We start from the raw sequence: 15,036 nt of genomic DNA, 5'->3' as shown, positions 1-15,036 counted from the left end.
TCTCAAAAGTAAAAGTCATTTGAATAAGTTGCTTGATCCTAACAGAAAAATTTGGAGAACTTGCTGTGGATGTTAACTACCTTAACGTGGGAGGTACCTCCCCAAATTATCAGATCTTCCTGTGTTGAGACTGTTGACTGTCGTCAAGGTCATTTCTCATTCAAAAATAAGGTTTAGCGTTTAGATGTAAGCTCTATTTTCTGAACGCTTCAAGTTCAACAATAAGGCAGTGTAAGATACTCTGTATATAAATTACTCCGTATTAATTTGTATGTGTACTGTACATCTATTCTTTTCACTGAATTGCTTGCTTGTATGAGTAATCAAAATTTTTATAATTAATAGCAACAATTTTGGCTTTTTGCTGATCGGGAGTAAAAGCCAGGATGGTTGAATTCTATTAATAAAATTAGCTTGTTATCCCTAAATTATGCATATCAGATTTATACTTGTTAATGTGTGACCCTATAGGTTCATTAAATATTAGTAATTGACCCAAATATAATACTCTGTACTTCTCATAAGCGATCAACTATGTATGTATTAAGTTCCACTTGTGGGAAACTATATAGATTGAACATAAGGTTAGCTATGTAACGCTTAAATGAAGCGTGGCTTGGTGTGGTTAGTAAGGAATTCACCTTATAACTTTGAGATCATAAGGTTGACCTTTTTCGATCAGATTCAAGATATCATTTGAGTTTGAACACGAGTTGTTGTTCTTATTGTAATGTAACCTTTTAATGAGCATATCAGGATGACTATTATATGATTGTATAAAGTATTTCGAATCAATCTCACAAAGGTGGGAAAAAAAAGCTTAAGAATAGATTTTATAACAACTAAACTCACATTTACCCAATGGCCAATATCCACTATAGAGCATGCTGCATGTACTACCATTCAAACATTCAACAGTTAAATCGTACCATTGGGTCATTTTGCCCCATTGGTAACTTGTAACTTTGTAAGCTGGAACGATATTGTATTGCGAGATTTGTGACTATTGTCTCTTTTTTCAAGTGGCTATTAGCCTATTAGTCGATAAAAAAGACTTTTCCTTTCACTTTCACCCACATGCTTACTTTCCTTTTTTTTTTTTTTAATCAAACAATCAAACTTTAAATTACTAATCTACCTCTTAATTTAGAACCCATAGACATTAGGCCTTCCTTGTTCACCAACATACACATTTACATTTTTTTTATGGTAAGGACAACCCTCACAATTTATTGGTTCGATATTTGCGTATTAGACAATTTAAGAGTGGGGAGGAAAAGATAAGGGATCCCCACCTTCAAAGTGCCTCTAGTGGAAATTAAACCTCCAACATCAAGATTAGAAGGTGCAATATTTTCCACTATACCAATCTTTTCCAATAGACCAAGCTTAACTTTTATAATTATTGTTAGTGTTAGATGGATAAAAACTTGCATCGATTTTCGTAAATATGAACATCATTATGAAACAGAGGGAATTTATATCCAAAGATTAAAAAAAACAAAAAAAAATCCAATCAACCTCTAAATTGTGGGCCCCAATGTTTCCACCAACCTTGAACCTCCCTTATCCAAAACCTAAATATCTCCCCTATCATGCGCACGACTCCACCTTTTTCCCCGGCGCATTTTATCACACTTTTCCAATCACTTTCCTCCAACACCTAAACCACCGTCGCTTTCTTTCTCTTTCTCTCCCCTCCAAACACACAAACAAACACACTCTCAGATTTTCTCTCTCCTCCATTGAAATGGTGGGCCAACAATACCAGTATCACTACCACCATCTCCTCGACAGAGGCGATCTTCTCAAATCCAATGCTCGCTTCTTGCAGCTTCAGCTCCGCCAACGCTTCCGTGTCGCCGTCGATCGTCACCTTTACCGTCGCCGTGATTCTCTCTCCTCCGCCGTTGACGGCCGTGTTTCCTCCGCTGTTAAGCGTTGGTTTCATCGCTTTCGTGATTTCCGTCGTAATTCTCTCTCCTCCTCAACCTCTGCGTCTCCTTCTTCTGCGTTCTCTCGCATTAAACGAGGTAAGTTTGTGATTTTAGTTTGAAGATTAGTTTGATAGGTTTGTTATGCGGTGGATTGATGTTTGTATGTTTTAATTTGATTAGTTTTGAATGAACTTGCTATGTGCTTGAATTTGATCATGATTGGATATTTTTAGGTCAGGTTAAAGGTGTATTTGGTTTGATTATGCGTTGAATTGATGTTTGTTTTGATTTGATTAGCTTTGTATCGAATTTTTGTAGCTGATGATGATCTACGAAGTAAATGAAACTAATATGTTGCATTAGTAATATGAACATAATGTATAAATTAGGCTGCCTCAAATCATGTGGTTTTATTAATTATTTTATGAACTTATTACAAAGTATGTGGTAAAATTCGATCGTGATTAGATGTATTAGGGCAGATTTAGGGTGTATTTGGAGTGGATGAAGGAACCGGATTGGAATGAAATCGAGTGAGAGAGGGTATGTATTAGGGCAGATTTAGGGTGTATTTGGAGTGGATGAAGGAACCGGATTGGAATGATATCGAGTGAGAGAGGGTAAGGGTAACGATAACCGTTTGATGGATTGTTTGGTATTACGGTGGATAGGAATGGAATCAATTGAGAAGGGGACGAGGGAAATTGAGGATGGTAACAGTCTGTGTAATCAAACTTTTACTAATGTATTGGGGGAGGGTAGTTGAGTTGAAACTTTTACTATACAACTACCTATAAGTCTATGACTGGAATACTTCAGTGATTCTGTTTTCAGCTCCATATATATTCATACTAAACATGCTCCAAGTGTTACACTGTTTTAAGTGATGGAAATGGAATCAATTAATTGTTTCCGTTACTCATTGTTTAGTATGAGAGGTGTGGTAACACACTTTATTTCCTAAAAGTATAACTTCCATTTGTTATACTTCGTGGTGGAATGAAGAGGTGAAAGCAGTAATTAAGCAAAAAAGGGAATGCTATCAAGCCTTAGGAAAATGTAGGAGTGATGAAACCTTTGCAGCGTATAAGGAGGCTAAGAGTAAGGCAAAGGCAGCTGTTCGCCAAGCAAAAGAAAAGGCATATCAGGAGGTTTATGAAAAGCTTGATTCCAAGGAGGGAGAAAGGATCATTTATAAGATGGCAAAGAGAAGACAAGAGGCAAGGAAGGATATTGGCATGGTGAAGTGTGTCAAAGATAAGAACCAAATGGTCCTAGTGCAAGAGGAGGGCATCAAGGACAGGTGGAAGGGGTACTTCGATGAATTATTTAATGGAAGTAATGGAGTTGTGATAGGAGATACCTCTATGAGTGATGAAGAAATCAACATGGAGTATGTGCGAAGGATTAGGAGAGTAGAGGTGGAGATTGCACTGAGGAAGATGAAACCTAAGAAGGCGGTTGGCCCTGATGGGGTACCGATAGAGGTGTGGAGGTGTTTGGGTAAGATTGGTATTGATTGGTTAACAAACCTTTTCAACAAGATATGGACGGCTACAAGGATCCCACAAGATTGGAGGAAGAGCACCTTGGTCCCGGTTTATAAAAACAAAGGAGACGCTCAAGATTGTTCTAACTATCGAGGAATTAAACTTATGAGCCATACTATGAAGTTGTGGGAAAGGGTGATTGAACAAAGGTTGAGGGCATGCACAAGCATTTCAGATAACCAATTTGGTTTTATGCCTGGGAGATCTACTATGGAGGCAATCCATTTGATAAGACAAATGATGGAGTTTTATAGGGTAAAGAAGAAAGATCTTCATATGGTCTTTATTGATTTAGAGAAGGCATATGACAAGGTGCCAAGAGAGATACTTTGGTGGGCAATGTTGAAGAAAGGTATCCCACGAAGGTATGTAGACCTAGTTAAGGATATGTATCGGGATGTGTCAACAAATGTGAGGACATGCGGAGGGTTGACAAAAGATTTCCCTATTACAATCGGATTGCATCAAGGGTCTGCATTAAGCCCTTTTCTTTTTGCAACGGTTCTAGATGAATTAACTAGACCAATTCAAGATGAGGTTCCATGGTGTATGCTGTTCGCAGATGATATCGTTTTGGTGGATGAGACTAAGGATGGGGTTAATGTCAAGTTGGAGCAATGGAGGCAAAGGTTGGAATCTAGAGGGTTTAAGCTAAGTCGGAGTAAGACTGAATATTTGGTATGTCGTTTTGGCACTCAGAGGGGGACAAGCAATGAAGTGGTGAGTTTGGATGGAAAGGATTTGACCATGAGTGAATGTTTTAAGTACCTAGGGTCGATCATCCAGAAGAATGGTGACATTGATCAAGACGTGACCCACAGGATTAAGTCAGGGTGGCTTAAATGGAGAGCGGCCACGGGAGTGTTATGCGACCGCAGCATTCCCTTAAAGTTGAAGGGAAAATTCTACAGGACTGCCATAAGACCAGTGTTGCTCTATGGTACAGAATGTTGGGCTTCTAAGAAAGAGCATATTAAAAAGATGGAGGTTACGGAAATGCGCATGTTAAGGTGGATGTGTGGAAACACTTTAAGAGATAGAATCAGAAATGAGGTTATTCGCAAGAAAGTAGGTGTGGCGGGCATTGTAGATAAATTAAGGGAAAATCGTCTGCGTTGGTTTGGACATGTAAGACGGAGACCCGAGGGTGCACCGGTGCGAAGAGTGGAAGAGTGGGACCATGGAGGGATTAAACGAGGAAGAGGGAGACCAAAGATGACTTGGTTGGAAGGAGTGAGGAAGGATATGAAGTGCATGGATTTACGTGAGGATGAAGTTTTGGATCGTAAGGGATGGAGGAGAAAGATTTATGTTGATGACTACACGGAATAATCAAATTTGGTTCATGTTAGCCGACCCCACTTTTGGGATTAAGGCTTTGATTGATTGATTGATTTTATAACTTCCATTTGTTACCCTTTTAACCCCTATGATAACAAATTTGTTTCCCTCCTCAATCTGCAATTTGACACAAGAAATTTCTTTTATTATGCTTACCCCCCAAAAAAAGCTAACACTTAATGTTACTCTTTCTCCTTCTTATTTGTTTTCTTCCCAATATTCATTCCAAACATACAATTAGTGTTGAATGCTTGATCATATTTCGTGGATGTTTGGTATAACCGTATAAGGTTGGGAAGTAAAATATTGGAGAGGAGATAGGGTATGCTAACCGCTACCTTTTTTTTTTTTTTTTTTTTTTTTTTTTTTTTTTTTTTTTTTTTTTTTTTTGTTGTTGTTGTTTAGTATAAAGAAAGATAATTATCTTTTATGTAAAATTAAGGATTGAGGATATGAGGAGGGTAAAACTTAGTTACCAACTTACCACAGGGTTAGAAAGGGTGATGCGGGTGATAATTATTACCTTAAGGAAATGGAGTGCGTTACCACACCCCTCATATCAAACAATATGTAATGGAAATTGTGTATTAATTACATTTCCATCACTTGCAAATCAATATACTAAAATGCACTTATATATAAGTTGAGATATGGATTTGTATGTAATCGTTTGTTAATTCCGTGAAAAATTTGAATGTATGCAGTTAAAAGGGATATATATGCTGAAGAAGAGTCAGCTATCACCCGCATGGTTCAGGCTGTGGCAGTACCTGTTCTTGGGAATGTTTGCCATGTATTTATGCATGGACTCAACCGTGTCCAGGTTTATGGTGCAGATAAGTTACTTAGCGCTGTGCAGAATAAATCTAAAGAGAAGCCTCTGATAACAGTTTGTACCATTTCCTTCTATCTTCCTTTACTGCCTAGAGTATTTCCTTCCAGCCATTGTGTGAACGCTTGTTCATGAGTTACATTTAGAGAGTTGTATCTGAGGTTTGATTTGAATGTTTTGGATGATGTGTGTTTGTGTGCATGATGGTCTTTTGTTTATGTTGGTTTCTTGCTTTATACTGAGAAGATAATCTATTAACAAATTAGAATTAAATTTGCTCATAGTAAAAGTCACAACAAATTTGATTGTTGTACTTTGCAGATGCTTTATTTATTGTGATGTTGAGTAAAAGATTGCTGTTGGCACGACATTTTTAGAAAAATCACCCATGCTGGCTTATCATGGACTCATGCTTTCTTTATATGGGCCTTACTAGCTTGATGAGCCAAAAAATCATGTATACCAGTCAATAAATCATCATTTATGGTTAAAATTATGCATTCTTCCTTATTTCGTAGGTAATAAGATTTCTTGAAGTATATAGTTGTATATCTGTAGCTCTATACATAGTGGGGGAGGGTTCTTTATAAGAAGGGGAAGAAATATGATCTGATGTGGCCTTCAATTGCCTTGTGCGTTGCAGGTTAGTAATCATGTTGCTTCTATGGATGATCCACTTGTGATTGCATCGTTGCTTCCTCCACGTGTTCTCATGGATGCTCAAAACTTAAGATGGACCCTCTGTGCGAGTGATCGATGCTTCAAAAATCCAGTCACTTCTGCATTCTTCAAGTCATTAAAGGTTTTGCCAGTTTCTCGTGGTGATGGGATATACCAGAAGGTATACCAGTTTCCTAAATAGTACTTCCTCCGTTCTTTTTTACTTGACCCGCTTTGACTTTTACACTATTCACCACCCCTCCTTTGACCGTGTTTTGTGAATAATATGTAAAGAAAAACATATTTATGTTGGATCATTTTGAATTTGTCTCAATAAGTAGTATCATAATATATAACTTTTATATTTTTTAATTATGGAGATAAAGTTATTGACCGTTAAAGTTTTGCATTGGCAAGCGTGATAAAAAAAAAACAGGTCAAGTAAAAAAAAACAGAGGAAGTAAATCATTTGTTACTGTAATGTAATTTGTACAGTGTATGATCAATATTGTACCATCTTGTTTTACTTATCTGTGGCTTTGCCTGCTCCAGGGCCTGGACACAGCTATATCTAAACTAAATAATGGCGGATGGGTCCACATCTTCCCTGAAGGTAGCCGTTCACGAGATGGTGGGAAAACTATTGGGTCAGCCAAGAGGGGTGTTGGGAGGTCAGATCTTTATGCCAGTTGCTTATAAACTTTGTAGTCTTGATATTCTGTTTCATATTGCTGTGAGGGATCTTCATAATATCAACTTGCCCCTTCCCCTAAAAAGAAAATAAGCAATCATAGTAAAGATGAAACTGTACTAACTCGTGAGAAAGTAGAAAGTATGATAAAGAATTAATGAAAATGTCATAAAGATCTTTAGTTCTTACAATGCATTTTAATATCCTTTTCTGCATTGGGTTTTCCCTTAGGGGTATTTTTTTTTTTTGAAAAGTTTACTGAGGTGCTTCGATTGATTCATGCTGTAAACAGTTACCAATGTAGGTGAAGGGAGAAGTTGGATTTGAAGAAATGGACATCTAAATTGGCTTTGCATATGGACTCCTTGTTAAGTGATTTCAGACTAGTATATTAGGATATGAAACCTCTAATAATGAATCTGAAGTATGTATTACACTCGTAAATGATATACTTCTTGAGAAGAAAGCATTGCATCTCATTTTTTCATGCTCTTCACATGCATGTTTTGAGTTTTTTTGCGGTGTTTGGGGGGGGGGGGGGGGTGGGGTGGGGAAGGGTAATGAGGATGGGTAGTTTGCACTCGTACATTATACTTCTGAATATGACAGGATTCTAAATAGTTTTTGTGTGTGATTTTTCCTTTACAGGTTGGTGTTGGATGCTGACAAAACACCAATTGTAGTCCCGTTTGTGCATACTGGTATGCAAGAGATTATACCTATTGGAGCCAGCTTTCCAAGGATTGGCAAGACCGTAAGTTAAACTTAGCTCTTTGCAGATTTTGTATGCATCATGTAGTGTGTTATCTAGTCGCTTATCCAACAAAACCAAAGAACAATAATTATTTTGTTGAGGGTTTAATGCAATAGCATTGATTCTTTGTTTGTTATGCTATGTTGAGAATAATAGTGCAGTTTCATTTCCTTATACCATTGACTTGTGCAACTGTTTTCTTGTTGATTTGTTTTGCTGGTATGAGTAATAACAGCTTCTGCATGTGGAATTATGTAGGTGACTGTACTTATTGGCGATCCTATGGAGTTTGATGATTTGCTTAATGCCGAAGAAACAGATCTTGCATCAAGAGGGAATTCATATGATGCTGTGTCTACAAGGATAGGCCAGAGACTGAATGAACTGAAACTCCAGGTGGACAAATTGGCCCTTGAGAAACCTCGTCAAATTAAAGAATATGCCTTAAAGGGAATTGACCGAGCTGCTGAGATCATGCAGCAGGTTGATTGGGAGTCATTTGGCCTGAATAATTATATATCATCTCAAGATGACTCAGAAAGGTCTGAACTAGAAAGGCAAAATGAAGAAGTGATTAGATCACATCAAGAGGAATCTATTTATGAATTCGATGAAGGGACTAGGTTTACTAATGGCAGCATTATGTCTAGAATCCAGAGTTTCACGAATTCCACAGATTATATTGGTTTTGCTGCAAGAAGTGTATTACCAGAACAGTTGAACTTTGTGTCCCGGGACTATCGGCAATTGAATCCCTTAAGGGCATGGAAACAGTACCTGGAAGCTAGTTATGGTTCAAAAGTGAATTTATGCTAGCACTTGGTAGTGAAGTCAAAATTAACAGTATCTTTAGTTATAGCGGCTTTCCTTGAGTTGGCTTGGTGTTCTTCCCAGTCATCAGCAGTGGCAGCGTACTGTAACCCTGAAAATTGTACAGATAAAGGATAGGATTATCTGACAGATGTAGATATGAACTTATTACTTCTGTTCCTGAAGGCAGAGGGGTTTTTGTCCTAGTTTGTAGTTCCAACCCTGAAAACTCAGGAATATGCCAAGTTAGAGAACTTAAATGAACGATGCTGAAGCTGAACATTCTGAATGTAAAACATATGTTTCTCCTGCTGTTCTACTTTGTCTGGAGACAATTTTTTCTGTAGTTGGCAGGATATCTGGATATGGTGTATCAGTGTATGATTTCTGAGTACTTGAGTTTTGTTTTGTTTTGTTTATTCGAGTTTCTTAGCTGATACTAGGGTACCACCGTACCAATATTGCTGCTTCCAAAACCATTTAGGTGCTTGATTTATTTTTTATTTTATATAATCTGAGTCTTCTCAAGTCTGTTGCTTGACATTCATGAGCGTGCATGATACTCAATTGGATGCTTGTTAACACGAAGTATATTTTATAGAATAGAAGCTGAAGTAAAGAATTTATGGAACTTAAGAATATCTGAGCTTGTCATTGAACAACTCTCTTATCGCCTAATTCATACACATATTATCTAGATCGTTAATGTCAATACTATTACTACCTTCAATTTTTATTATTTGTAACTTTGGAATATTTTATATTTTACAAAAAATACTCCAAAATATAAATACTACGTAATAAAAATCAAAATCGGAGGTACAACTTCATATTTGACTATTCATATCGGATTATACGAACATGGACCCCATCCCTCTATATACTGAATTATTAAAATATAAATTTGAAAAATTGAAACGGACAAAGAAAGTCCCATCTCCCATCCCAAGCTTCACCACAATAATTTAATTAAAAAAAAGTGTCGCAAATTCTGCGCTGAAATCATTTGAAACCCACGTTACTACTTCCTTCCCCTTGGCACTTTTCTACCCAGACTCACTCAATACTTCAAACCAACGACACCTTTGAACCCCCCTCTTTCATTTCTAGAGAGAGAAAATCCATTTTCATAGAGAGAGAAAGCTCAACTTCCATGGCGGACCATGACTCTGACCTTCAACTTAGCGATAAACAGAAGATTGAGATTGCCAAATGGTTCCTCTTAAACTCTCCCGCCGGCGAAATCCAGTACATTTTCAAAGGTCTTTTTCCTTTTTTTCTCTCTCCAATTTTCGTCGCTTTTTATTTCGTCGTCTTTGTTATTGATTTTTCGTTTTTTTTTTTTTTTTTTGTGATTTATTTGGTGATTTTGATGATTAATAATAGATTTGAAGACGATTTTGAAGGATGATAATGTGCATAATTTGGCTGCTTTGGAGGCGTTTCCTCAGTATAACAAATCTCATTTGATTTGTCTTGAGCTTCCTGATAGAAGTGGTGATGTTAGTGTTTTTTTCGACGGTTTTGAGCTTTTTACTTTTCATTCTGTTTTTATTGTTATTTGGTTTGTGTTTTAGATGCTGAGCCTTTTGATGTTTTAGGGTTTATTACTGGAAATTTTTTCGGATATATTTGGCTGCATTGTGAAATTGCGCTCAAATTATAGGTATTTTTTGTGGAGGGAATTACTGTAAGTAGATTAATCACAGATGTAAACCTTAATTCTTGTGTTAATCGGTGTGATTGATTTGACATTTAATTGCTGAGCTACTTTTTGTTTGATGTGTGTGAAATGTTGCACCATGTCACTAATTTGGTTAAACAAGACTCATTATACTATTTCTATTTTTGTTGATTCTTTCGATTTTTCGTTTTTGAGTGCTTTTAAAGATGTATTCTGAGGTATTTGTGTTTAAGAATGTCAAATAGTGGAATTTTGATGTTAATTTTTCGATATTGGAGATAAAAGATGTAGATTGCATCTGGGTTACGTGCTTGTGATGTCTATGAAAATTGATGACCTTCTTTCGTTGCAGGTGATAATTGCACCATTCAGTGAGGTTGCTGAGAATGAGTACCTTGATCCTAGGACTGCCCAAGTTGCTATTGTAGATCATGTCAAACAAGTGAGTCTTTGCTGTCATTTGCTACTCTTTTCTAACCCTGTTTTGAATTTATAGTCTATGACAAAGGTATTGTGCCTTTTTTTTTTAAATATATATGATGTACTTCGTAGTGCGGAGTTTACACCTTTACGCTAAAAGAACAAGGATCAAGAAAGAAATTACATATCTCAAGCTGGAATTTTCTTGGACTTTTTGGGTGACCATCTTGTGTCCATTTCCTCAATTTTTCTTAAATGTTGGATTGTTGAAAAGAACTTGATAAGTCTGTCTTAATTAATTGCTCTGCATTTATTACTCCTTTTCAGCTTTCTGTTCCTTTTGACACCCATCTCCCACATGTATCCTGTGCTATGACTAACCTAAACTGGAAATGGTAAAATATGTCTATGCTCTTTGTAATATGTTATCCCTTTGTCATTCTTACCTTTGACTTATGTTTGCTTGTTTACTACAAAGGAATTACCCCGGGGTGTTTGGGCTACATTTTAATCTTGTTTAGTTTTAAATATTAAAGGATTGGATAGAAGCATGTCTGCATGTAAGCTTTTGTCAAATTGATTTCTGCTTCATAGTCTTATACTTGTCTTTTTAATACATGTTTCATATGATAATTATCATAACTTGCTAAACTGGCTCAGGCTTGTACAGAGGCGAGACCTGCTAGTGACGAGGAACTTCCATCTTCCTACATTGAGGAATTCAGGTGGTTAAATACTTTGGTACTTTGATTTCTAATAAGAAATGTCATGGTGAATGAAGATGTGCTTTGAAGTATTAACTTACCCGTAAAGCCAGGACTTTTCTTAGTAGTCTGAAAGCTGCTGGTGATGATAGAATTGAAAGTTTAATTAGCTGTTATTTGTTTTTTCTTAAATTTATGGCTCTTGCCACCTCCTAAAACAGTACTGCTTGAATTCTAGCCAAATCAAATGAATGAGTAGGATCATATATCTCTCATATGCAAGAAAATGTTCAGTTGGATTGCATTTTGTGTTCTTCTAGGGACTGGATTCATTTATCGTAACAGTCAATTGAATCTAAGTATCTAAAGCCCAGCATTCAAGATTCTAATTCAAGTTTGATTTAGATAAGTTGCATGCCCTGATATTCTGGCTTGTGGATTGAGTATATATAAAACCTTTCTCATCATTGCACTCTAAAATCACTCCTGTTGATCTGCAGTTCTATCTTTTGACTTTTGTTACAGATGTGCTTTGGATGCTGAAGTCATGAAATATGCTAGTGAAGCTTATCCAAAAGGGTTCTCTGCAGTTTATTGTGTAAAGGGAAAAGATGTGGAAGAACCAGGGTCTGATTTTGAGTTAGTTGTGGTTATTTCTGCCGCCAGGCTTAGTCCTAATAATTTCTGGTGAGTTCATCTGTACTTATTTTCCTTAAGAGCTACTATTATTCTCTGCTTTCCAGGCTTTACCCTTTCTTTTCTTGTTTTTTAGATGTTAATTCGGATAGCATTACATGTCTAGTCCACCTTATGTTTTCGAGTCAGTGAAATTTAGAGGTCTAGCTAGAGCTCCGTTCATGAAGTCTCTATGCTAAGTTTTGAATCAGAAATTTTGAGCGTGTTGCATTTTTATATATGATTAGAGCATATATCATTTGATATTCATCATCATTTCCAGAAACATTTGTGGGTGCTGTGCAAAATGGCAATTTCCTTATATCTAATGCATAGAAAGAGAAACAGCTACCTTGCTCTTAAATTTCATTTTGCAGTCGCCTAGTGTCTCAGAAAGCCTGTAGTACCCTTATCTCTCTAGCTCTTAGCATCTCGTTATATTATTAAAATCCAATACTATTGTCATGTTCCTAAAAAAAACAACTGAAGATGTAATTTGCATTATACTTAGGTTGGGATGAGATTTTAAATTTCTATATGTTTTGTATTTCATATATGTTTCTGTAGAGCTGTATCAAATCATGTAATATTTTCTTGATACATCTCAATTGATGGTCCCCCAAGTGGAAAGCTTTTGGAGCTTATCTTCCAGTTGATGATTGATCTAAAGTATCTTTGGTGTATCACACAGCAATGGAAGTTGGACATCGATATGGAATGTTGAGTTCAAGGATGAGGATCAAATGGTGGAAATACGAGGCAAATTGCAGGTAGTTGCAACTTGCAATTGGATAGAATTGGGGTTTGGGGCAATTTTCATATTTTCTGTTAAATGAAAAAAGTTACTTGAAATTTGATCAATGGGTTCTGAAATTCTTATTTATTTAACTTTTTTAGGTAGGGGCTCATTACTTTGAGGAGGGAAATGTTCAGTTGGATGCAAATCATGAATGCAGTGATTCAACTCTACTACAGGTAAATTAAGATTTAATATTTTTCATCTGTTTTCTTTCAATGTTGTCATGTTAATATCTGGCTAGGGCATTGTCATTTCGTACCTATGGATTGGTATGCTAGTCATTGTTGAAGAGAATCTTGGATTTCTTTTCTGAAGACCTGTTGTTCTGACTAATGAAAGCTTCTCACCAAGCGGTGGGTTTCAGGCTTACTCAGAGTTATACTTCATAACTTGTTTGGTTGATCTGTTTGCAATAATACTACCGTTGAGATGATGTAGCTAAGTCACACTCTTGGAGCTATCCTTCTGAGCTATCTCCCTAGTAAGCTATGCTATTGCTTATCTTTAGTGGGCGTACACACCTTACAGTGCTACTTGTGAACATAATACACACTTGGATAAATGTTATTGGGATTTTTAGTTATACATATTACCATTATATTCTGTAAATTTCATATGCCTTGTGGACATACATTGACTGTGTAAAGAAGACTTTGCCCTGCCCTGAAGCTAGTTAACTTGTTCCTAAATGGATCTCTTTGGTGAGGTTGGCTGCAGGAGCTGTGTTTATGACTATTTTCCTTTTGCTTTTTCCTTCCCAAGAAGAAAGATGTCGTGTATCCTGAGAAATATGTGCCTCTATTGCATATCTGTCTGATCTGTGTTTTACCTTCTACGCACTTAATTAAACTGCTTGTGTCCTGAGTAATTTTCATTTTGTTTCAGAACCCAGAAGATTCAGCCTTAGCCATTACCAACATCATTCGACATCAGGAAACAGAGTACTTGGCAGCTCTGGAGGTAATTTTATTTGATTTTCTGACAGCTAGCTTGGAATCTTGGATAGATTAGAATGTGGAAGGGAAAAGGTCATAATGGTATATAAAACAACAGCAGCGAAGGGGAGAAAGGCTCCTATTCCTTCAGGTGTCTTTAAAGTGAAAAGGATCTAACACATTTCTTTGTTCTGCTGCCCTTGCCATTGCAAATTTTACTGAAATTGAATATTCTTGCTTTCCGTTCCACCTTTTTTGTGAATTAATGTTTTGGTTTACTTTTCTGTATCCTTTGCTGATTACTTTTCATCCACAGGCTTCGTACTTAAAGCTACCAGACACCACTTTCAAGGTACTTTCTATCCAAGCTTCTTGTTGTTGCTGGTTTTGTAACTTATTATTATCCAGCTATTACAGAATCCAAGCTTCTTGTTGTTGCTGGTTTTGTAAATTTGTTTTGATTGTTGTTTCCTATATCTGGTCTTATATGATCTGCAAAATTTAAGTCATGGATGTGTTGAGGTGTTACGTGAAAGATTTTTGGGATATATGTTCATTTGTCTTCACAACTCTCTCTTAACTTCTGAGACCTCTTACAATTGTGATGGCAGGATCTTCGGAGAAAGCTACCAGTTACTCGAACTTTGTTTCCTTGGCACAGCACTATGCAATTCAGCCTAACAAGAGATATTGCGAAGGAACTTAACATTCGAAAGTGACCAATGCCAAGGCTGGCCTAGTATATAATTCCTCGGTCTTTGTGAATGAATTGAGTTTCTAGAGTTAGTTTTTGTAATCCAATTTTCCAGTTCAAGGCTCATCATTTGTTCGATGACACTGCTATTACTTGTTTTGATTTTGGTTTTGATGTAAAGGTGTATAGTTGATAGATTGGATGCCATTTGTTAGTATAAAAATGGTGAAAACTTGTGCATCTTGAATTACATTCAATCTGAAGTCAGGCTGCTTGAGCATGAATAGTGTTTTACTCCCTTTGTTTTTATTGAAGTACCCCATGTTGAATTTTTGTACTACAAAATATTTACATAATCCACTTTGACACATATTAGCATTTGTTATAGAATGGCATAAAAGTAGTTGACAAAATTACTTCAATTCACCCGTCACCTCAATTGATTTTTTCCACATTATTTTTCTCTTTAAATAATTAAAAGAGCCTTTTCTAAATGAGCTTTCTAATCAAAAAAAGACTTTTTCAAATCAGCTTTATACCAAACACTTAG

At 36.4% G+C, this 15,036-nt stretch overlaps 2 protein-coding genes across 2 annotated transcripts; both read left to right on the top strand.

Moving 5' to 3' along the window:
* The first annotated feature begins 1,585 nt into the window (after positions 1–1,585).
* Positions 1,586–8,969, top strand: LOC145626556 (uncharacterized). The gene is made up of 6 exons (XM_081679008.1): positions 1,586–2,033; positions 5,533–5,717; positions 6,304–6,501; positions 6,873–6,991; positions 7,660–7,765; positions 8,024–8,969. The coding sequence occupies exons 1-6, from the start codon at positions 1,751–1,753 to the stop codon at positions 8,579–8,581; spliced, it is 1,449 nt and encodes a 482-aa protein (XP_081535134.1). The 5' UTR covers positions 1,586–1,750; the 3' UTR covers positions 8,582–8,969.
* A 568-nt stretch (positions 8,970–9,537) lies between these two features.
* On the top strand, positions 9,538–14,770 carry LOC145626555 (F-actin-capping protein subunit alpha-like). The gene is made up of 10 exons (XM_081679007.1): positions 9,538–9,837; positions 9,962–10,077; positions 10,612–10,701; positions 11,340–11,404; positions 11,909–12,070; positions 12,750–12,828; positions 12,956–13,033; positions 13,743–13,817; positions 14,109–14,144; positions 14,404–14,770. The coding sequence occupies exons 1-10, from the start codon at positions 9,729–9,731 to the stop codon at positions 14,509–14,511; spliced, it is 918 nt and encodes a 305-aa protein (XP_081535133.1). The 5' UTR covers positions 9,538–9,728; the 3' UTR covers positions 14,512–14,770.
* The last annotated feature ends 266 nt before the right edge of the window (positions 14,771–15,036 follow it).

The sequence above is a fragment of the Chenopodium album genome, chromosome 4, assembly GCF_948465745.1.
Source record: "Chenopodium album chromosome 4, dcCheAlbu1.1, whole genome shotgun sequence".
NCBI lineage: Eukaryota > Viridiplantae > Streptophyta > Magnoliopsida > Caryophyllales > Amaranthaceae > Chenopodium > Chenopodium album.
This window is presented reverse-complemented; position numbering and strand designations above follow the sequence as displayed.